Source organism: Budorcas taxicolor, chromosome 6 (genome assembly GCF_023091745.1).
Source record: "Budorcas taxicolor isolate Tak-1 chromosome 6, Takin1.1, whole genome shotgun sequence".
NCBI classification, from domain to species: domain Eukaryota; kingdom Metazoa; phylum Chordata; class Mammalia; order Artiodactyla; family Bovidae; genus Budorcas; species Budorcas taxicolor.
In genome coordinates this window covers 22297839-22322596 of record NC_068915.1, presented here as the reverse complement: position 1 = coordinate 22322596, position 24758 = coordinate 22297839, and the positions used below count along the sequence as shown (strand labels likewise).

Below are 24758 nucleotides of genomic sequence, written 5' to 3'. Positions count from 1 at the left end.
TTAGTTTTTGGAATGTTGAATTTTAAGTCAGCTTTTTCACTCTCCTCTTTTACCTTCATCAAGATGTTCTTCAGTTCCTCTTCACTTTCTGCCTTAAGGGTGGTTCATCTGCATATCTGAGGTTATTGATATTTCTTGTTGCAGTCTTGATTCCAGCTTGTGCTTCATTCAGCCTGGCATTTTGCATGATGTACTCTGCACAGACATTAAATCAGTAGGGTGACAATATATAGCCTTGATGTACTCCTTTCCCAATTTGGAACCAGTCCATTGTTCGATGTCTGATTCTAACTGCTACTTCTTGACCTGCGTACAGGCCAGGAGGCAGGTAAGGTGGTCTGGTATTCTCATCTCTTTAAGAATTTTCCACAATTTGTTGTGATCCACACAGTCAAAGGCTTTGGCGTAGTCAATGAAGAAGAAGTAGATGTTTTTCTGGAATTCTCTTGCTTTTTCAATGCTCCAACAGATGTTGGCAATTTGATCTCTGGTTCTTCTGCCTTTTCTAAATCCAGCTTGAACATCTGGAAGTTCCCAGTTCACGTACTGTTGAAGCCCAGCTTGGAGAATTTTGAGCACTACTTTGCTAGTGCATGAGATGAGCGCAATTGTCCATTTGTTTGAACTTTCTTTGGCTTTGACTTTCTTTGGGACTGGAATGAAAACTGACCTTTCCCCAGGTCATTTTAAGGGTACTGCAGAAGAAATGTAAGAGTATTGCAGAAGAAATGTAAGTCTAACTTTGATTCTTTTATTAATTCAATCGGTCACTAAAACTAGAAATTAAAATTCATTTAGTTGACCCACTTAAAGTTGCTTTGTTTTATTTTTGTCAATTCTTTTTCCTTTTTCTGATAATCTTTTCTAACTGAATTACTAACCTGATGAAGAGTTGTCCTATTTAGAGACTTATGCTATCTTATCTTTCCTACATTAAGTTCATTTAATTTTTATTGTTTTTAGTTTGTATTATGACAAACTAAAATAGTTTGTATTATATGTTGTAAATCCAACTTGACAGATTTCTTTAACTTTCCTAGGGTATTTATGCTTTGTTCTTGAAATACATAAATACTAAGAAGGTATTCTATTTTATATTATCTTTATTAAATTAACTTTGGGATAAAAAATCATAGGAATCTTCTGTAGTCAAATCATATATTTATTAAAGCTTTGCTTCTATGTACATTTTTCACATATGTGTACCTTTTAATTTTTCTCTTATGTAAGAGAATTCATTAAGAGAAGCAGGCAAGTGATGGCAAATCAACTTTTTAATGAAGTTCTAGTCCTGATAACTCCATTTTCACTTTGCTTTTATCATAGCGAGTGAGTACTTTAGGTCCCAGAATGCCAATAATTAGAGCTCCATTTGGAGCTGTGATCAAGATGGCTAAAAAGGCTACTGTCATCACATCCTTCGAATATGATTCCAAATGGGGTGCACTCATTCTTGCTTTTTCAAGAGCCAGAGGACCTAATACAGCCTATATTTAGAGGAGAAAAAGATGAGGCATAAAGAAAAATGCTAAATGGAGTTAACATATAGTAAAAATAAAGAGCTCTGTTAAAACAAATACCACCTAGTACTAGACTACTAGAAAAAAGACAAATGTTAAGGAATTTTGGTAAATGACTCATCAATTCTATGTTCTTCTTAGCAAATATATCTGGAAGGAAAGTGAAGTAGTGACAAACGGCTGATTTTGTGTTCTTATCATCTCAGCTTTCCCCTGTTTAAGTATCTTTTTTTGAGTGCTCACAATACTTTTGGAATCTTAGGAGTTCAGATGAACCAGAGTTTTGCATATTTGTCTTTACCATGAACCACTAGGTTCCTGGCTACAAAAAGACAATATAAAATGCTAAGATTTCTTATGGTTCTTTAGGATTTTGTCATCCATCTTCTCCTTGTTCTTCCTACTGGGAGCAGTGTGATATAGTAAAACTGAAAAGAGTTTTGGAATTTATAACTTGCCTAAAGTTGTAGGCAAGTAACTTGTTATTCAAAACAGGCAGCCTTGTCCCAAGGACCTGCTTTGCTTATCATGACATAGATTTGTGTTGCATGGAAACTCACAAGCTTCTGTTTTGGAGTAACAGTAGAGAAAAGAATTTTAGGAAATCAGAGAGCATAACTACAAAGTCTCCTTTTTCTCTTTCTCTCTTTCACTCATCATTCAGCATTAATTTTTGTAGGCATACAGAGCTTATTTACTGTATACCTACTGCATGCTAAGTGTTAAGTATTAGGGGAAAATAACAACAAAAACAAACAAACAAACACTTCTTATCCTTCCTATATATTCTAGTTGAGAGATTCAGTCATGCAAATTAAATATATAATTAAAAATAATACATATGCATTTATGTATGGTAGAGTGAGTGGCAGGGGTAGGAAAGATATATTTTAAAAAGAATCAATGTGTCTCTACTTTAAAATCCTAACACTTAGCTCTATAACATTCAGCAAAACGTAAAAATCCAGTTTTCAGAAATACTCTTATTTTAAATTTTGGGAAAACAGAAAAATGTTTTCATAAGTTTAGCAAGTATTTGTCATTAAAAGCACAATGTTTTAAAGATTATGTTACTTTTAATGAGTACTTATGATCAATCAAGCATTTAAAAAGACTAATAATAGCCCAAATTTTGTGACTAGTTTTTTTTTTTACTTAGAATTTTAAAAATCAACATTAAAAATAATTAGAATATCTTAATATACTCTTACCTGGACTGTAGCTTTTGGCATCCATGATAAAGCAATAAATATTTTCTCCTTAAAATTAAAACCAGCACAAGACATCAATACAAATGTAAACGAAATTCTCACCAATAATGCCAAACTCATGGTACCAACAAAAAGGCCTGCAACAGAAAAAGACGAACAGTATTTGGGAAGAAGTGGTTCTTTATGCCTAGAAACATAATTTGCAAAAGTGCTGAAAACATTTTTTAGGGCTACTGTCTCTCTATATCTGTATTAAGTAAAAATAATAATTATAAAAATACAAATGTGATTGAGGCTTCTATGTAAAGTACAAGAGATAATCTGATGATGGAGGTATGATGAAAAGTAAGATAAATTACATTTATTTAATTCTGAGCTAACAGGCTTTGAACTTTTACTATAAATGAAAGTATTTAGAAGGTGCTGCTGGTATCTAATATTTCCCTTCAGAAAAAAATTCTAATTTCTATTTCCTCAGATCACTCAGGGAAGATATTCAAGGTTGTCTTTGGTTACAAAGACCATACAGGGTAAAGGAAGAATAAATGCATATTACAACATGAGCTTCTAAAGGACCTTGTAGCATTCAAAGACATATTGTAAGTAAAAATAAAAATTACTCTGTTTTCTTAAATATTTTTAAATCTTACATTTTTGTGCCTCTAATCATTCTTACCAATAGCATTTGATTTAAGAGATGCAACAGATACTTCTGCTCCAACCAAACCAAAAAGAAGAGGTTGGAAAATATCCCACGCAGTTCCAATAATTTTTTGGACTCTAACCTGTAGAGAAGAGTAATACATTTTCAGTTATTGTGATGAATAAAAGTATTTGCATTTCAGACATGTAAAGGTTCTCAACATTTAATAAACTTAAGATATTTTATCTGTAGAAGAAATTTTAAAACAATAAAAATTAAACAAGTAGGTTAACTCTTTTATACGAACAGAATTTGATTAAAAGACATATACAACACAATAAAAATATTAGTTGGTAATTTTGTCACGGAACAAAAAAGATATTATTTGGCAATTTTATCCTTGGAGTTCCATACATGTTCTGATGGTGCAGTAAGAGTTTTATGTTTTGTTTGAAAGGCAACTGAGCAGGGATAGAACTATATCATGCCTGATGAGAACATATTCAAGCTCATTCAAATATTTTAGTTCTCAAAAGTGAGTTGGGGAAGAGCTCCACTCAGTTATTCTGGGACCAAATCCCATGAAAATGAATCCTGATATGTCCTAAACTACTAGGAAAAAAATTCTGGTAATCTGTTAGGCCTGCTTCCAAATGACCCATATTAAAAACATGAACCAAACCAAAATAGGTGATAGATTCTCACTGGTTGCCTCCCTGACTTCCCTTTCTGGGAAGGAATCCCTCCCATTGCTGCTTCCACAATTACATGGTTACAGGAAACACTCCCACTGACATAAAAGTACTCTGGCTCTTTTCCAGGAAGTCGGATGAGGAGATTTTAGTCTCAGTCTATGTTTATCCTTTTTCTTTTTTTCCCAAACAGGAGGAGATTCATGAAACATTCATATCCTTTGAAGCAAAAACTATTTTCATAACTACTCCCCTTATGACTCGGTTTTCTGGTTACTGCTTATAAAAGTAAGCTTGAAAAATGAAATAACAAAAGAAAACCAGTATTCTGTCTTCTTCACAGCACATTATCCTATTTGTTACTTATTTAACCTTTAAAATCTATTTATTCTTTACTCTTTGATTTTCTTTATCATGTAAAGAGATCAAGTAGTTTTCATTTTATTTGTAATTTATTATTAGTCATTTAATTTCCTCTATAATTATGACTTTATCAGAATACTAAACAGATTGGGAACTTCTTAAGCTGATTCTAAAATTTATCTAAAAAAGAATATGGACAGGAACAGTTAAGAAATACTCTAAAAATAGGTACAATAAGAGGGAATCTTCTATACTAGATTCTGAGACATAAAACCACAATGATTGAGAGTGCTATTGCATAGGAATAGGTGTTTAAAGAGACTTCAGAAGTAAATATATATATATATCAGTGAATTATTGGATTAATCAATAAATAATTTAACAAAATTGACTATGCAATTCACATGCATATATGTATGTATATATGTATGTCTATGAATATATATATATGTAAACAGATGCATGTACATCCTTACCTCACAACATTCACAAAAATAAATTCCAGATGAAGTAGAGAACTAAATGCAAAGCAAAACTACCAAAGTATTCAATCAGTTCAGTTCAGTCGCTCAGTCGTGTCCGACTCTGCGACCCCATGAATCACAGCACGCCAGGCCTCCCTGTCAATCACCAACTCCCAGAGTTCACTTAAACTCATGTCCATGGAGTCGGTGATGTCATCCAGCCATCTCATCCTCTGTCGTCTCCTTCTCCTCCTGCTCCCAAACCCTCCCAGCATCAGGGTCTTTTCCAATGAGTCAACTCTTCACATGAGGTGGCCAAAGTACTGAAGTTTCAACTGTAGCATCATTCCTTCCAAAGAAATCCCAGGGTTGATCTCCTTCAGAATGGACTGGTTGGATCTCCTTGCAGTCCAGGGGACTCTCAAGAGTCTTCTCCTACACCACAGTTCAAAAGCATCAATTCTTCAGCACTCAGCTTTCTTCACAGTCCAACTCTTATGTCCATACACGACCACTGGAAAAACCATAGCCTTGACTAGACGGACCTTTGTTGGCAAAGTAATGTCTCTGCTTTTCAATATGCTATCTAGGTTGGTCATAACTTTTCTTCTAAGGAATAAGCGTCTTTTAATTTCATAGCTGCAATCACCATCTGCAGTGATTTTGGAGCCCCCCAAAATAAAGTCTGACACTGTTTCCACTGTTTCCCCATCTATCTGCCATGAAGTGATGGGACCGGATGCCATAATCTTAGTTTTCTGAATGTTGAGCTTTAAGCCAACTTTTTCACTCTCCTCTTTCCCTTTCATCAAGAGGCTTTTTAGTTGCTCTTCACGTTCTGCCATAAGGGTGGTGTCATCTGTATATCTGAGGTTATTGATATTTCTCCTGGCAATCTTGATTCCAGCTTGTGTTTCTTCCACCCCAGCGTTTCTCATGATGTACTCTGCATATAAGTTAAATAAGCAGGGTGACAATATACAGCCTTGACGTACTCCTTTTCCTATTTGGAACCAGTCTGTTGTTCCATGTCCAGTTCTAACTGTTGCTGCCTGACCTGCATATAGGTTTCTCAAGAGGCAGGTCAGGTGGTCTGGTAGTCCCATCTCTTTCAGAATTTTCCACAGTTAATGTGGTCCACACAGTCAAAGGTTTTGGCATAGTCAATAAAGCAGAAATAGATGTTTTTCTGGAACTCTCTTGCTTTGTTGATGATCAGTGGATGTTGGCAGTTTGATCTCTGATTCCTCTGCCTTTTCTAAAACCAGCTTGAACATCTGGAAGTTCTCAGTTCATGTACTGCTGAAGTCTGGCTTGGAGAATTTTGAGCATTACTTTACTAGTGTGTGACATGAGTGCAATTTTGTGGTAGTTTGAGCATTCCTTGGCATTGCCTTTCTTTGGGATTGGAATGAAAACGGACCTTTTCCAGTCCTGTGGCCACTGCTGAGTTTTCCAAATTTGCTGGCATATTGAGTGCAGCACTTTCACAGCATCATCTTTCATTTGAAAGAGCTCAACTGGAATTCCATCACCTCCACTAGCTTTGTTCGTAGTGATGCTTCCTAAGGCCCACTTGACTTCACATTCCAGGATGTCTGGCTCTAGGTGAGTGATCACACCATCGTGATTATCTGGGTCATGAAGATCTTTTTTGTAGAGTTCTTCTGTGTATTCTTGCCACCTCTTCTTAATATTTTCTGCTTCTGTTAGGTCCATACCATTTCTGTCCTTTATCGAGCCCATCTTTGCATGAAATGTTCCCTTGGTATCTCTGATTTTCTTGAAGAGATCTCTAGTCTTTCCCATTCTGTTCTTTTCCTCTATTTCTTTGCATTGATTGCTGAAGAAGGCTTTCTTATCTTTCCTTGCTATTCTTTGGAATTCTGCATTCAGATGCTGATATCTTTCCTTTTCTCCTTTGCTTTTCACTTCTCTTCTCTTCACAGCTATTTGTAAGGCCTCCCCAGACAGCCATTTTGCTTTTTTGCATTTCTTTTCCATGGGGATGGTCTTGATCCCTGTCTCCTGTACAATGTCACGAACCTCTGCCCATAGTTCACCAGGCACTCTATCTATCAGATCTAGTCCCTTAAATCTATTTCTCACTTCCACTGTATAGTTATAAGGGATTTGATTTAGGTCATACCTGAATGGTCTAGTATATTAAATGATAATATATAAGATGATATAATGTTCATAACCTCATGATCTTGGGTGAAAAAGTCCTTCTTAAACAAGATAAAGACCCAAAACCAAAAAGAAAAAACTGACAGACTTGACTATAGGAAATTTTACTGCCATACAAAAGACATCATAAATGAAGATAAGCAAAAATTAAACACAACATGTAGATAACAAAGAATTAGTAGCCCTAACATAAAAAGAAACTCTATAAATTAGGAACAAAAAGGCAAATAAAGCAGTTAATAATGGGCAAAGAATATGAATAGGTGGTTATAAAAGAATATATGAATAGAAGCTTGTTGTCATTGTTTAGCCACTAAGTCATGTCTAACTCTTTTGTGACCCGTGGACTGTAACCTGACAGGCTGCCCTGTCCATGGGCTTTCCCAACAAAAACACTGGAGTGGGTTACCATTTTCTTCTCCGGGGGATCTTCTTGACCTAGGGACTGAATCTCTGTCTCCTGCATTGGCAGGTGGATTCTTCACCACTGAACCACCAGAGAAGTCTGAATAGAAGTTTCAGTCAGTTCAGTTCAGTTCAGTCGCTCAGTCTTGTCCAACTCTTTGCGACCCCATGAATCGCAGCATGCCAGGCCTCCCTGTCCATCACTATCTCCCGGAGTTCACTCAGACTCACGTCCATTGAGTCCGTGATGCCACCCAGCCATCTCATCCTCTGTCGTCCCCTTCTCCTACTGCCCCCAATCCCTCCCAGCATCAGAGTCTTTTCCAATGAGTCAACTCTTCGTATGAGGTGGCTGAAGTACTGGAGCTTCAGCTTTAGCATCATTCCTTCCAAAGAAATCCCAAAATAGAAGTTTACTTCACTACTAATCAGAGAAATATAAAGAATAACAATGTTATAAAGTTTCTTACCCATCAGGTTGTTAAGAAAATCATTGATAATATCCAAAATTGTTGATGGGTTTAGGTATTAAGGGACTCTCCTATACTGTTGGTAGTAAACAAAATAAATTGGTTGGTATAAATAAAATAATTGTTGGTATAAATAAAATCTTTTAAGGGATAATTTGGCAATGTGCTAAGTCACTTCAGTCATGTCCAACTGTTTGTGACCCTATGGACTATAGCCTGCCAGGCTCCTCTGTTCATGGGATTCTCCAGGTAAGAATACTAGAGTGGGCTGCCATTTCCTACTCCAGGAGATCTTCCTCACCCAAGAACTGAACCCACATGTCCAGTGTCTCCTGCCCTGGCAGGCAGGTTCTTTACCACTAGTGCTACGTGAAAAGCCTAATTTGGCAGTAATCACCAAAATAGAAATGTACCATTTTTAAATTCAGTCATTCCATTTCTAGAAATCTATTCCTACAGAAGTATTTATACATTTGCAAAACCACATATGAATAAGACTGTTCATGGTTGTGCTGTTTGTAATAACAAAAAATGGAAGTGATCTACATTAGAAGAGTGTTTAGAGGAAATGACCTGGGAAGGGGATTTGATATTTGGGGATGGTGAGGGAAAAGGAGTATTTCTCATTTTATTACATATGTGTACCTTCTTATTCTTAATTTTTTTTAAAAAATATAAATTTATTTATTTTAATTGGAGGTTAACTACAATATTGTATTGGTTTTGCCATACATCAACATAAATCCGCCACGGGTATACACATGTTCCCCATCCTGAAACCCCACCCACCTCCCTCCCCGTACCATCCCTCTGGGTCATCCCAGTGCACCAGCCCCAAGCATCCTGTATCATGCATCGAACCTGGACTGGCGATTCATTTCATATATGATATTATACATGTTTCAATGCCATTCTCCCAAATCATCCCACCCTTGCCCTCTCCCACAGAGTCCAAAAGACTGTTCTATACATCTGTGTCTCTTTTGCTGTCTCGCATACAGGGTTATCGTTACCATCTTTCTAAATTCCATATATATGCGTTAGTATACTGTATTGGTATTTTTCTTTCTGGCTTACTTCACTCTGTATAATAGGCTCCAGTTTCATCCACCTCATTAGAACGAATTCAAATGTATTCTTTTTAATGGCTGAGAAATACTCCATTGTGTACATGTATCATAGATTTCTTATCCATTCATCTGCTGATGGACATCTAGGTTGCTTCCATGTATAAACAGTGCTGTGATGAACACTGGAGTACATGTGTCTCTTTCAATTCTGGTTTCCTCAGTGTGTATGCCCAGTAGTGAGATTGCTGGGTCATAAGGCAGTTCTATTTGCAGTTTTTAAAGGAATCTTCACACTGTTCTCCATAGTGGCTGTACTAGTTTGCATTCCCACCAACAGTGTAAGAGGGTTCCCTTTTCTCCATACCCTCTCCAGCTTTTATTGCTTGTAGACTTTTGGATAGCAGCCATTCTGACTGGCGTGAAATGGTACCTCATTGTGGTTTTGATTTGCATTTCTCTGATACTGAGTGATGTTGAGCATTTTTCATGTGTTTGTTAGCCATCTGTAAAGACTCCACCAGAAAATTACTAGAGCTAATCAATGAATATAGTAAAGTTGCAGGATATAAAATCAACACACAGAAATGAGGGAGAAAAATAATGAGAAAATAGAAAGAGAAATTAAGGAAACAATTCCATTCACCATTGCAACGAAAATAATAAAATACTTAGGAATATATTTACCTAAAGAAACTAAAGACCTATATATAGAAAACTATAAAACATTGGTGAAAGAAATCAAACAGGACACTAATAGATGGAGAAATATACCATGTTCATGGATCAGAAGAATCAATAGTGCAAATGAGTATACTACCCAAAGCAATCTATAGATTCAATGCAATCCCTATCAAGCTACCAATAGTATTTTTCACAGAGCTAGAACAAATAATTTCACAATTTGTATGGAAATACAAAAAACCTCAAATAGCCAAAGCAATCTTGAGAAAGAAGAATGGAACTGGAGGAATCAACCTGCCTGACTTCAGGCTCTACTACAAAGCCACAGTCATCAAAACAGTATGGTACTGGCACAGAGACAGAAATATAGATCAATGGAACAAAACAGAAAGCCCAGAGATAAATCAATGCACCTATGGACACCTTATCTTTGACAAAGGAGGCAAGAATATACAATGGAGAAAAGATAGTCTCTTTAACAAGTGGTGCTGGGAAAACTGGTCAACCACTTGTAAAAGAATGAAACTAGAACTTTCTAACACCATACACAAAAATAAACTCAAAATGGATTAAAGATCTAAATGTAAGACCAGAAACTATAAAACTCCTAGAGGAGAACATAGGCAAAACACTCTCCGACATACATCACAGCAGGACCCATCTCCCATCTCCCAGAATATTGGAAATAAAAGCAAAAATAAGCAAATGGGATCTAATTAAACTTAAAAGCTTCTGCACAACAAAGTAAACCATAGGCAAGGTGAAAAGACAGCCTTCAGAATGGGAGAAAATAATAGCAAATGAAGCAACTGAGAAAGGACTAATCTCAAAAATATACACGCAACTCCTTCAGCTCAATTCCAGAAAAATAAACGACCCAATCAAAAAATGGGCCAAAGAACTAAACAGACATTATTCTTAATATTTTATGAGCATAGTTTCACATATTAATTGCATAATTAAAATAAAAGTTATATAATCAAATTGCATTAAACTTGGGAAAAAGACTAATGTGATCACTCAACTTCTGATTGCATTTTAGTGTATTTCCAGTTCCTTTTCTTGAGTATTTTATTTCCTTGATTGATTCATTCACCTTGAAGATACAAACTTATAGAACATCTTCCTAGAATTAATATTTCTTTTTTAGTTTTTTTCTGAATAGACATATTTTACTGAAGCATAGTTGACTTACAATGTTTCAGGTACACAGCAAGGTGATTCAGTTAGACATATACACATACATTATTTTTCAAATTATTTTCCATTATAGGTTATTACAAGATATTGACTATAGTTTCCTGTGCTATACAGTAAGCCTTTGTTGCATATCTATCTTTTAATCAGAAATCTAGCATTCTATTCATATTAAGTCAAACAATTGGAATCAAAATGGCATATATTTTTTAATACAGTAAGATTTCTTAAATGTCCATTTCAGATATAAAAAGTACAGTTATTTTATCTTTTAAAAAATGGTGTATAAAAATATTCACCTTTTCTTTAGACCAACCTGTCCCTGCAGTGAAACTCAATACTAGTGTGCACAATCCTCCAGCTGTATTCATACCAAATTGATGGCTGGCTAAGACAGCAGAAATAGACATACTCAAAATAAAAAATGCTCTCTTCACTTCAAGTTTTTCCTAGAATTAGATAGATATTCGGAAATTAATTTACATTAAATATATAATTATTATGTTATCTATCATTTATTACTGACCCTTTGATACCATGTCTTTATATGCTATATCAAATAACATCTAAAGTTTGACTTTATTTCTCACCACATATTTTAGCAGACTTGTGACAAAATTTGCAACTATTAAGTTTCATTTTCTGCCACATCTCTGATACTACCATCAGTAAAATGGTTATAATACTTTAACTGTAAGAGAAGAAGCAAAGAAAAGAGACCCATATAATCTGTAGTTCCACACAACAAATCTAAAGAATTCTTAAAAATAAATGTCTGAGTATCTTTTTAGCTGAAACAATAACTACAGGGAAATTAAGATGGAAGTTACAGAAATCAAAGAGTAATGGCATGTCTTTTAGGGCAGGAAAGAGTTGATAGTGTTGCCTTATTCAAAGGGAGAGGGAGAAAATTGAAGTCAGAAAATATGCAGAAATAAATGGGAATATATTTCCCCCAAAATGTTCAATGGAATGTCTGAGGGAAAAAGATAAGGAAAAAAGTCAGGAGTCAACAGGCAATTTGGTGAAGAAAGAAGCAGGACAAAATGCAGAAGTTCCTCTGAACTAAGTACATTTTTCTGATATTCTCTGTGTAATAAGGAAGCGGAGACTTCAGATTAGGGCCACTGACCTGGATCAATGACAACTATGCTCAGTTTTAAGCAGGGAATAGGCATTGGAGGCTACTTTTGGAGAAAGAAAACTAAAGATTAAAGTATTTCATGGATCAAAAGTTCAAATTTTTGAGAGAAATGTCTAATACTGTACTTCCAAATAAAGATTATTTTTTATTTACCTGATCGATACCTGGAAAATGTCGAGCAAACATTCCCAAAACAATTCCTAAAAGCGCACCAAGAATTACATCCCGAAGAGAGGATAGGATGTTACTAGATATGTTACCTGTAAGGGCACACAATAAGAAAAACATGTCATAGAGAGGTATTTTCATATAGCCAACAAAGTAGGAAATCAAATGTAGGTGATTCATAAAGAAAGGTATGTTATTACAGAATACACAAAAATGGACCTTTAAAGTTCACACTCATGAAAACATGCAGATTTATTTGATAGTGTACTCTCCAGTGATTTAATATGTATACACAACTCAGAAATGTTCATTGAATAAATAGGCCAGAAAACAAAGAAGAAACCACAATGTTCTCCCCTTACACACCCAACCTAAAAGAATCAGGTCAGGTAGAAGAATGCATAGAGACTGGCAGAGGAGTATCTCTGGCACCTAATAGATGGCTAATAATGTTATTCTCTGCTATTCTATTATGGCAAATGATTTAAACATAAAAAGGACAATTTAATAATAACAACATAAAAAAAGATTTATCCCAGGATCAATCCTAGGAATATTCAAGGATCAACTGATTTTCCAATATATTTTATGTTTTATGCATACATGTAGTTTTATTGTAATACATTTTAAAAAATGATCTAGAGTCACACAAAAAAATCTAGTTGTGTTCTGTGTTTTCAGCTCAATACAAAAAAGTATTGAATATACATATTTTAGAAATATTTTCCCATTAAAAATAACAAAAGTGTAGGGTGACAACAGCATGATAGTAGAATGGGAACTCCAGAATCGTGATCCCCCACAGAGACACAAATTTAACACCAACATACAGTCTAAAAGGCTTTATGCTCATTTAAAAAGTTACAGCAAGAGAAAAGCAACTCATCACATAAAAGAGAATGCCCATAAAATTATCAGAGGCTTACAGAGCAGAAGAACTTCTCTGCTGGCTCAGATGGTAAAGAATCTGCCTCCAATGCAGAAGACCTGGGTTTGATCCCTGGGTTGGGAAAATCCCCTGGAGAAGAAAATGCCAATCCACTCCAGTATTCTTGCCTAGAGAATTCCATGGACAGAGGAGCCTACGGGACTACAGTCCATGGGGGTCACAAAGGGTCACGCACAACTGAGCAACTAACACTTTACACAGCAGAAACCTTATAGGTCAGAAGAAGGCAGGATGACATATCCAAAGTGTTGAAAGAAAAAAATGCCAATCAAGAATAATATCCCACAAAACTGTCCTCCAAAGTGAAGGTGAAATTAAGACTTTCTCAGATAAACAAAGGTTGATGGAGTTCATCACCACTAGACCTCCTAACAAGAAATCTTAAAGGGAATCCTTCAAGTGTAAATAAAAAGATGTTAGCAACACACAAAACTACCACACAGTTGCACTTATCTCACATGCTAGCAAAGTAATGCTCAAAATTCTCCAAGCCAGGCTTCAACAGTACATAAACTGTGAATTTCCAGATGTTCCAGATGGATTCAGAAAAGGCAGAGGAACAGAGATCAAATTGCCAACATCTGTTGGATCACTGAAAAAGCGAGAGAGTTCCAGAAAACCATATATTTCTGCTTTATTGACTATGCCAAAGCCTTTGACCGTGTGGATCACAGCCATCTATGGAAAATTCTTAAAGAGATGAGAATACCAGACCACCATACCTGCCTCCTGAGAAATCTGTAAGCAGGTCAAGAAGCAACAGTTAGAACTGGACATGGAAAAACAGACTGGTTCCAAATCAGGAAAAGAGTACGTTAAGGCTGTATATTGTCACCCTGCTTATTTAACTTATATGCAGAGTACACCATGAGAAATGCTGGACTGGATGAAGCACAAGCTGGAATCAAGATTGCTGGGAGAAATATCAATAACCTTAGGTATGCAGATGACACCACCCTTATGCCAGGAAGCGAAGAAGGACTAAAGAGCCTCTTGATGAAAGTGAAAGAGGAGAGTGAAAAGGTTGGCTTAAAACTCAACAATCCAAAAACTAAGATCATGGCATCCAGTCCCATCACTTCATGGCAAATAGATGGGGAAACAGTGGCAGACTTTATTTTTTTGGGCTCCAAAATCACTGCAGATGGTGACAGCATCCATGAAATTAAAAGATGCTTACTCCTTGGAAGGAAAGGTATGACCAATGTAGACCGCATATTAAAAAGCAGAGGCATTACTTTGCCAACAGAGGTTTGCCTAGTCAAGGCTATGGTTTTTCCAGTAGTCATGTATGGATCTGAGAGTTGGACTATAAAGAAGGCTGAGCACCAAAGAATTGATGCTTTTGAACTGTGGTGATGGAGAAGACTCTTGAGAGTCCCTTGGACTGCAAGGAAATCCAACCACTCCATCCTAAAGAAAATCAGTCCTGAATATTCATTGGAAGAACTGATGCTAAAGCTGAAATTCCAATACTTTGGCCACCTGATGCGAAGAACTGACTCATTTGAAAGACCCTGATGCTGGGAAAAGACTGAAGGTGGGAGGAGAAGGGGATGACAAAGGATGAGATGGTTGGATGGCAACACTGACTCAATGGACATGAGTTTGAGTAAGCTCCAGGAGTTGGTGATGGACAGTCCATGGGGTCAAAAAAGAGTCGGACATGACTGAGCAACTGAACTGAACACAAAAGCATGTAAATATAAACCTCCAGTAAAGTTAAATAGATAGATGAATTAAGAATCCAGTAACACTGTAATGGTGGTGAGGAAATAACTTTTAATTCTGTTAGAGAACTGAAGATAGAAGCACAAAAAATAACTAATTATAAAATTATTTTAATGTATATACAATAAAATGTGTAATTTGTGACACTGGTAACAAAAGGTGAGGAGGATGAGAGAGGAGTAGAAAAGTAGATTTTTTTGTATGCAACTGAAGTCACTATCATTTTAAATAGATTACTATAACTTTAAAGGTGGAAAAAGATATTCCATGCAAATGGTACCTCAAAGACAGCAGGAGCAGTCATACTTTTACCAGCCAAGACAGATTTTAGGTCAAATACTGTCACAAGAGATAAATACAGGATACTGCATAATGGTAAAAGGGCCAATTGACTCAAAAGGTAAAGTGAGATCTCAGCATCTACCAAGTTCCTAAACATAGATGTTTTGAAGATCTAATGTATATAATAAAACTTAAAGAGTTCTTAAAATTTCAAGAGACACTTTACAGTCATGTGGTCCAAGAGGATTTTTTAAAGCATATACCTGCTTGGTTTTCACTTTTTTGGTCCTCTTCAAATTAGGTTTGGTCTCCTGTAGCCTATTCCCCCAGCATCTTATACTATGTAATATTTATCCCATCTTTAATTATTTGTTTAAGATAATTTCCTTGAGAACACAGGCTACATGGCCTTTTCTGTTTGCTGTGTTGGGAGGCAGTATAGAATAGTACTTAAAAGTGTGGGTCTGAGGTCAGACTGCGAGATTTCCATACTGGTTCCCTACTCTGACGTCAAGCAAGTTACTTAATCTCTGTTCCTTAGTTTCCTTATCAGTAAAATGAGCATAACACTGTTGTGATTAGTGAGCTGAAACATCTACAGAACTTATAGCAAGTACCAAGCAATTGCTCAATAAAAACTAATACTGTTATTCACTGTTTATCCTCAGCATTTGATACAGTAGCTGGTGGAATGGAAGAGGAGCACAAAAAATATTTTTTGAAAGAATGACTGATATCAGTCATGAAGGAGAAGATTGCCAGATGTGACAATAAAAAATTTAGGTCTTCTGAATGGCAAAAAAAAAAAAAAAAAGAGAGATAAAGTTAAATTACAAAAAGCACAGGATATAAAACAAATGATTTATCATTCTTAATTTTATGCATAATCAGAGTCTTAACAAATCAAAACAACAAAAGATGAACATGCTTACAAGATATAGGCAAAACATTTCAAGAAAAGTAATCTCTAAGAAATTTCAAAATGATAATAGACAATAAGCATGAACATTAAACATCACTAGTATTCAAAGTACTTCATTTAAAGAGACCTATCAAAGTGGCTAAGGTAAAAAGGACTAGTAAATATCTAATTTTGAAGAAGGTGAAGAGAAAGTGGCATGCTTGTGCATCCTGGTGGGACATGATATTGTGGCAATATATTTCAAAAATCTTATTGTGTTATATCCTTTTTAACTTAACAGTTTCTTTTGTAAGGTTAATAAAATATTAAGCACAACTATTCAGCTGTAAGATGTTCAACCAAGCATTTTAATAGCAGATAGTGGTGTCAATTTAAATTTTCAACATGTCAAGTTGAAAGTCATGCAGCCACGCAAATATGATGGAACCAATAAAAATGTCATAGAAACATATTTACCAATAAATTAGATGTCAGTAATACACAGTTAAATTGAAAACAACAAGTTATAAGTAAGTATGGTTAATGTTCACTAATTTTATAAGAATTTTGGGAGGGAGAGAAAGCAAGCTAGAGATAGATGTGGAGAGGGAGAAAAGGAGAAGTCTGGGTGGAGGTACATCAGAAGATTAAGAATATTATTCCTGGGGGTCTTCCCAGGTGGCAAAGTGGTAAAGAATCCGTCTGCCAGTGCAAGAGACACAAGTGATGTGGGTTCGATCTCTGGGTTGGGAAGATTCTCTAGAGTATGAAACGGCAACCCACTCCTGTGTTCTTGCCTGAGAAATCCCATGGACTAAGGAGCCTGGCGCTGGGCTACAGTCCATGCGGTCACAAAGAATCAGACACGACTGAGCACACACATGCACACATGACTATAACAGATTTCATTCTTATATTTTCTTTTTTTCTTCTTAGTCATTTATATCTTATGATTTTAAGAGAACCTATATATATATAACCTTTCAACTTTAAAATGTTTTGGTGCTTTGGTTAATAATACAGAAGACTGGAGTTCATATATTGGCAGATAATTAGAGTATTATTAAATGTGGAATGTTCATTTCTGCAATCTCTGAGTGACATTCAACACCAAATGTCTCCCTGGGATTTAGAATTGGCACAGGATCTTGTCCCATCACTACCAAAAGGACACACAGTTGTCCATACTCCACACATTTAAGTTGTCTTAATAGCAGAACAACCAGTTATTTAAAATGATAGCCAGAAAGGTACATCTCCAAATTATCTACTAGATATATTAGTAGCACTAATAATATTGTGGCCTAAATTTTTCTACTGAAAACTGATAAAATTCCAAAGCAAAATGAGCAGATAAATGGTAATAATATGGATTATAAAATTAATTGGAATATTTGGTTATTAAAAGGAAATCATTTGTATTAAGTAGTGGTATCTTAACCCACTGAAATTCCTTTTGTGGTCTGGAACGAGCTTTCCATGAAGAATAAAAACATGTTAAATTGAAAAGTCTTCATCAATAAATGATGGAAAGCTAGAAAACTTGTTTAAAGAATAAAGACAGCACTGAATTATATTGTAGCTGTTTTGTTTACCTGAGGAGAAAACTATGCTGAAGCATGCATTGAATCCAGTGATAGCCAAGATGTCATCCAAACTGCTGGCAGCTATTAATAAGGTTGGAATGCCTTTCTCAACACCATATCCATTTTCTTGCAAATGTAGCATGGAAGGGACAACAACAGCAGGAGAAACTGCACCAACTACAAAACTGAGAGAAAAATCTTTGAAAACCAATTTAAAAACATCCTTTTAATGAAACAGTGCTTTATAGTAAATTGTACAACCAATATATTAATCTTTATGATGACTTTGAAAGTAAAAGTTCTGCTTTCGAGTAAATGTCATTTAACAATGGAAAAAATTCCCCAGTGGCTCAGTGGTAAAGAATCTTCCTGCAATGCAGGAGAGGCAGGAGATGTGGGTTTGATCCCTGAGTCTGGAAGATCCCCTGGAGGAGGAAATGGCTACCCACCCAGTATTCTTGCTGGGAAAATCCCACGGACAGAGGAGCCTGGCAGGCTATAGTCCACAGGGTCGCAGAGTTGGACATGACTGAGCACACACACAAAAATACTCACATATTCTTTAGTGCTGTTGAAATTTTACAGAAATTCTGTTCAAGATGTTAGGTCAAGCACAAATTGCTGTCTCTACCTCCATCTCAAAAACATTTGAAATAAAGATATGAAAATAATAGGAAAGTCCATAAGCTAGCTAGAAAACAAAATGGGAATCTTCAGTGGACAAGAAACTAAGTGTATCCCAGGAAGATAAAAGACAGGTGGTTTAGGGTTGAAAAAGGAAACCATAGGCCAAAATGCATATAAGCCTGCTACAGAAGATATGGTGTATTCTAAAAAGACCCCAAGCCCAGAAATGGCAGATGCTGGGAGTAGGAGGGACCTCTGAGGAAACTGAATGGTGATTATGTAGAGTATTGCTATAAGAATGGTCAGTAAGATGTAGTCTCCACACCACTTCTATGTCTTGAACAAGTCAGTAGGAAGATATCTGTCCAAAAGAAGGAATAGTATGAGCACCTAAGTTACAAAGGCAAATGGGAAAATTTCTAGGCTGATGACACCTGTGAGGAATGGAGACATTCCTGCTCAGGATACTTTGTTGGTACATCCCATCTACAGCCCTGCCTTGTCTCTTCCACTTTCACCTCCTCAATGCTGCACTAACTATGTGGAGTGATTTACGTGGTCCCTACCAGAACCCGCTAATCAGGCCAGTGCACACATTCCCCAGCTGCTGCTTGTTGACTCCTAACCACTAACACCAGCAGCTTTGTGGGAGCCTTGCACTCCTAACAGAAGCTTGCCCACTAATGCTGAAGAGATGCCCCACTTCCCCGTTGCAGACAGCTCCTGCCAGTGACTGACTGACGTGAGGGTCTAACAGTTCAGGTCCTTTGCCTCTGGCTGTACAACCTCCCTGGTTTACAGGCAAGATTTCCTGAGGGACTCAGGAAGCACTTAGAATTCTCTGAAAAAACGTATTTGCCTAATTCAGTGGTTCCTGAACTTTACTGCACATTGGAACAACCTGGTCTACTATTTCTCTGTTGCTGCTTAACAAATCATGCCCAAATCTAGAAGCTCAAAACAACACATATTAACTCACAACCTCTGTGGCTCAGCAATCTGGATATGAATTAGCTGTATACCTCTTCCTACTCAAGAGCTGTATACCTCTTCTCTCATGAGGTGAGTAGGAGAAACCCTGATCTCAAGTTTATTCACATGGTTGTTGATAGGTCTTCAGTCTCTTGCCATGGGGGCTTCTCCACAGGGCTGCACCCAACATGGAAGCTTACCTCCCCCCAAGAAAGCAATTCAAGAGAGTGCAAGAGACAACAAGGAAGACAGAAGCCATCGTCTTATGACCTAATCATAAAAGTAATGTCCTATCTCTTCTTCAGTATTCCATTGGTTAGAAGCAAGTCAGTAAGTTCAGCGCACATTTAGGAAGAGGGTATTACACAAAAGTTTAAATATCAGAAATCAGTGATATCTGAGAGTTCTCTTACCATTTACTTGGGGATTAAAAAAAAAAATGCTGATGCCTGAGTCACATTCTAAGACACTCTGATCTGATTTAGGATGGAGTTTGATCTGAATACTGGGATACTGTAAAGTTTTTTTAATTGTAAAAAATACATAATATAAAGTTAACCTTCTTAGCTATTTTTATGTGTACATTTCAGTAGTGCTAATGATATTCACATTATTGTTTAACTTAGAACATTTTCATCTTGCAAAATCAAAACTCTATAACTGAACGGTACCCTTTCCCCTCTCACCCAAGCCCCTGACAACCACCATTCTATTTTCTGTTAAGATGATTTTGAAGACTCCAGATATACCAGTGGAATCGTACAGTGTTTGTTCTGACTTACTTCACCCAACATAGTATCCTCAAGGTTTATCCCTGCTGTAGAATGTGACAGGATTTCCTCTTTTACAGCTGAGTAATATTTCTGTGTGTGTGTATTTTCTTTATCCATTCATCTGTCCATGGATATTTGAGCTGCCTCTACCTCTTGGCTACTGTGAATTATGTTGCAATGAATGTGAGTGTGCACGACTGAGCAACTGAACTGAACTGAACTGAACTGATACTACTTCCAGTTGTTTGGGATATATACCCAGAAGTGGCATTGCTGGATTAAATGGTAGTTTTACTTTAAGTGTTTTGAGAAACCTCCAGACTATTTTCCATAGGAATAGTCCATTTTATATACCCAATAGCATTGTATGAATATTCCAATTTCTCCACATCTGTGTCAATGCTTGTTATTTTCTAGTTTTTTTTTTTTTAATAGTAACCATCCTAATGAGTATGAGGTGCTATTTCCTTGAGGTGCTATTTCCTTATTTGCCTTTGTCTGATGATTATAAATGTTGAGCACTTTCATATGCTTATTGGCTATTTGTATATCTTCTTTGTAGAAATGTCTATGTAAGTTTTTTTGCCCATTATATAGTCAGGTTTTTAAAATTTACTGTTATAGGGTTTTTTTTTTAACATATTTTGAATATTGATCTCTCTCCAGATATATGGTTTATAGTTATTTTCTTCCATTCTGTGTGCTGCCTTTTCATTTTGTTTCCTTTGCATGCAAAAAATTTTAAGTTTCATGCAGTTCCATCTATTTTCACTTTTGTTGCTTGTGCTTTTAGTGTCATATCCGAGAAATCATTGCCAAATTCAATGTCATGAAGTTTTTACATATGGTATGCTAGATATAATATTCTTGGTTGGCTGGGGCTTTTTTCTTTTTCTTTTAGCATTTTGAATATATCATCCCATTCCCTTCTGGCTTGCAAGGTTTCCATTGAGAAATTCAACTATTATCTTAAGGAGTTCTTGCTTTTCTTTCATTGTTTTTAAGATTCTCACTTGCTGTGATTTTTGACAGCTTGAGTATGTTTCTCAGTGTAGGTCTCTTTGGTTTTATTTTAATGGGAGTTTTTTGATCATTTTGAATTTGTATGTCCATTTCCTCCCTCAAATTTGGAAGCTTGGGGCTATTATTGCTTCAAATAGGCTTCAAACCATTTATTTCTCTCTTCTCTTTCTGAAACTCCCATAATGTGTAACTGGCCCATTAAATGGCATCCCGCAAGTTCCTCAGTATCTCTTTACTCTCCTTGTTTTTCATTTTGCTCCTCTGATTCTGTAATTTCAAATGACCTATCTTCAAGTTCACAAATTCTTTTTTCTGTCTGATTTAGTCTGCAGTTGATCTCCTATAGTCAATGTCTCATTTAATTGTATTATTCTACAGGTCCAGAATTTATTTTTGGTTCTTTTTTTTACCATTTCTATATGTTTGTTGGTATTCTCACTTTGTTCATGCATTATTTTCCTGATTTCTTTTAGATGTCTGTGACATCTTTGAGCTTACTGGGCCTCTTTATGATAGTTATTTTGAATTCTTTGTTGAGTAACTGATACATTTCTATTTGTTTAAGGCTGGTGTCTGGAGTTTTATTTTGTTCCTTTGATTGAGCCCTAATTCCCTGTTGCTTTGTATGTCTTGTTATTTTTTATTGAAATTTGGGTTTTGAAAAAACAGCCATCTCTCCTGGTCTTTATGGACTTCATCACTAGGGAAAGACCTTCATCAATCAACCCAGCTAAAGATTTTGGAAGTCTCTCAAACTTTTCTGGAATGTGCCTTCTCTGGGCTTTGGTGCCTTATATCCAGCTGGACTTTGGCCTTTTCTTACTCCAGAGTATCCCAAGTGTCTATTAGCAGTACTGCAATATCTCTGGAGTATAGCAGCACACAGCACTTACCTCTGTTCTCAGTGGACCTCAGGCATCTAAAATGTGCCACTCTTTTCTGTCAGTGCTCCAAGTCAGATGAGACAGAACCCAGTCCCTTGGTTGCCTCTTAAAAAGCCAGAATGCAGAACAAATGTTCCAGCTTTTTCCTTTCCTCTTGAGGGAGAAGCCAAATGTTGGGTGTTTCCTCCTGATTGCCCTTTGCTGAGCAAGAGGGGCATGGGGTATGATGGTTAAGTGCAATATAATGTTCTAATTGCTCCAATGTGCCTTTTCTTGGCCTTGTGCTTGCATGGAAAGCTATAACCTCTCAAGCGGTTTCTGGAGTTACATAAAGGTAATCTGGCCCTCACATTGCTATGATACTGTCTTCATGTGGGAAAGTGAGGCTGGAGTTTCCTATTCTGCCATCTTCCCAACATCACTCCTCTTATTACTCAGATTTTCAAAAGCTCCCCCGGTGATTTTAATGGGTAGCAAAGTTTTGGAACAACAGACTTTTCCTACACTCCTATCTGGCTTTCTTTATTCAGAAGTTTCTACTGAGAGCTCCCTTAATAAATAATCTGCATAATAATCTTTGTGAATTCTCTGGCAATCCTGTGGTTAGGACTCAGTGCTTTCTTTTGCTGCAGTGGCCTGCGTTCAATACCTGGTTGGAGAACTAAGATCCTGAAAGCCATGTGGTACAACTTAAAAAAAACAAGAATCTTAATCTCAGTTTGATCTTCTAAGGAAACTTGCTTGGTAGCATGAGTGGCCTGTTCTCTGCAAGAAGGCAACAGCCAACAGGTAAAATAATCACAAATTAACAGTAAGTTTCAACTTAAAAAATTAGTACCCATTAAATTATCACCAAATATTTGGGGAAAGTCAATACTTTGAATTGAGGCACCGTATTAATTAAACGGAAAAATTTACACCTGAGGAAAGAGATATACTAAAAAGTGAACAAGAATGTGACTTCAGAATAACTATAAATATCCTCAGAATAATGAAATTACACTGTATCTGTTCATAACATTTAACTATTATTCTTAGAAATTAATTCTCAAAATTAAATAAATAAATAGGTGATACAGACATAACAGTAGAGTGACTGAAAAGGCTAGAGAACTAAGCAGAGAACATTTTCCACTGTGTACTGCAAAGGCAAATAGATGAAAAGTATAAAGAAAAACTAATAGATAGGGAGAAGGGAGTTACAAAAGGACAAAATAAAAGAGAACTGAGGAGAGATAAAAGATATATTTAAGACCTGGAAAAAAAACAGATATACAATACTTTGATTGATTGAAAGATCCGACTAAATATTGAGTAGATCAAAATTTTAAAAGAGTCACCTAAGGATACCAAAAAATTGTTAATTTAGTTAGAAAATGCATACTGGGATCCACTGGAATGGGTAAGTGGAGGCAAAAATTAAATGGATTGAAAAGTGAAAACAAATTGAAGATATAGAGATAGTGATCATAGACTATTATTCTGAAGAACTTGGACATGAAAAGAAATAGATAATAGATAATAATAGATGGGACATAGGATCTAGGAAAATAGTGTTTGCTCGTTTTAGTTATAATATCTACATAAAATATTTTTCACATACATAAAATACATATGTTATACATAATACATACATATTATATATATGTGCACATATAGTATACAAGGAAAAGGCCATTAGATTAATTAAAAAATAGAGATAGGGACTTTCCTGGTGGTCCAGTGGTTAGGAATCCATCTGCCAATGCAGGGGACAAGGGCTTGAATTCTGGTCTCAAAGATCCCAAATGCCACAGAGCAACTAAGCCTGTGCAGCACAACTACTGAGGCTGCGTGCTTCTACTACTGAAGCCCACACACTTACAGCCTGTGTTCTGCAATAAGAGAAACCACAGCAATGAAGCCTGTGCACTACAACTAGAGATCAGTCGCCAATCGCTGTAACTTGAGAAAGACTACACACAGCAAGGAAGACCCAGCAAAGCCAAAAGATAAAAATTAAAAAAAAAACAGGGATTCTCTGGTGGCTCAGTGGTAAAGAATCCATCTGCCAATGCAGGAGACATGGGTTTGATCCCTGGTCTGGAAGATCCCACATGCCACGGAGCAACTAAGCCCACGCACCATAACTACTGAGCTTGTGCTTGAGAGCCTGAGAACCACAGCTACTGAGCCCTTGTACCACAATTACTGAAGCCTGTTCACCCTAGAGCCTGTGCTCAGCAACAAGAGAAGCCACTGCAATAAGAAGCCTGTGCACTGCAGCTAGAGAAAAACCCACACAGCAATGAAGATCCAGCACAACCAAAACAAATAAACAAAAAACTGGAGATAGATTACAATATAGGAGAAAAAATAAACTGATAAAGTGAATTATCTTAGCATTAAACACTTAGGAACTATGAATATTTATCAAGGATATAGTAGATTTAGGACATGAATCTATTTCTGACAAATTGATTTCCAAGATTCTCTACCACAGTAAAAAGAATTTTAATGATAAACTTTTCTATACAGTATTCTGAATATTTCAATAACCAAGCATTTTAACTGAATATTTTCATAGAGAAAACTGAGAAAAAGTTACCCCAACAGAAATCCCCACTGCCAGGGAAAATTCATAAGGAAGTGGGAAATAACAGCAGTTGAACAAGCCTCCATTAGACATGGACCCATAGACAATCTGAAACAAACTCGCTTCAAATTCTTCAAAGCCTGAAATATAAACATAGTCACACTTAGACAAGCTTGTAGTGGCCAATAGGAAAATTATTTTAAGCAAATATTGAATTATATAATCTTTTTTGAGTGA

General features: G+C 36.2%; 1 protein-coding gene across 1 annotated transcript in view; it reads right to left on the bottom strand.

Moving 5' to 3' along the window:
• Positions 1-1274: 1274 nt before the first annotated feature.
• Positions 1275-24758, bottom strand: part of SLC9B1 (solute carrier family 9 member B1) — a 44572-nt gene continuing 21088 nt past the window's right edge. The window contains exons 5-11 of the mRNA XM_052642313.1: positions 24534-24661; positions 17677-17852; positions 12204-12310; positions 11206-11355; positions 3408-3516; positions 2732-2868; positions 1275-1487 (exon numbers count right to left, since the gene is read on the bottom strand). Coding sequence (XP_052498273.1) covers positions 1275-1487; positions 2732-2868; positions 3408-3516; positions 11206-11355; positions 12204-12310; positions 17677-17852; positions 24534-24661 — 1020 coding nt within the window. The remainder of the gene's footprint in view (positions 1488-2731; positions 2869-3407; positions 3517-11205; positions 11356-12203; positions 12311-17676; positions 17853-24533; positions 24662-24758) is intronic.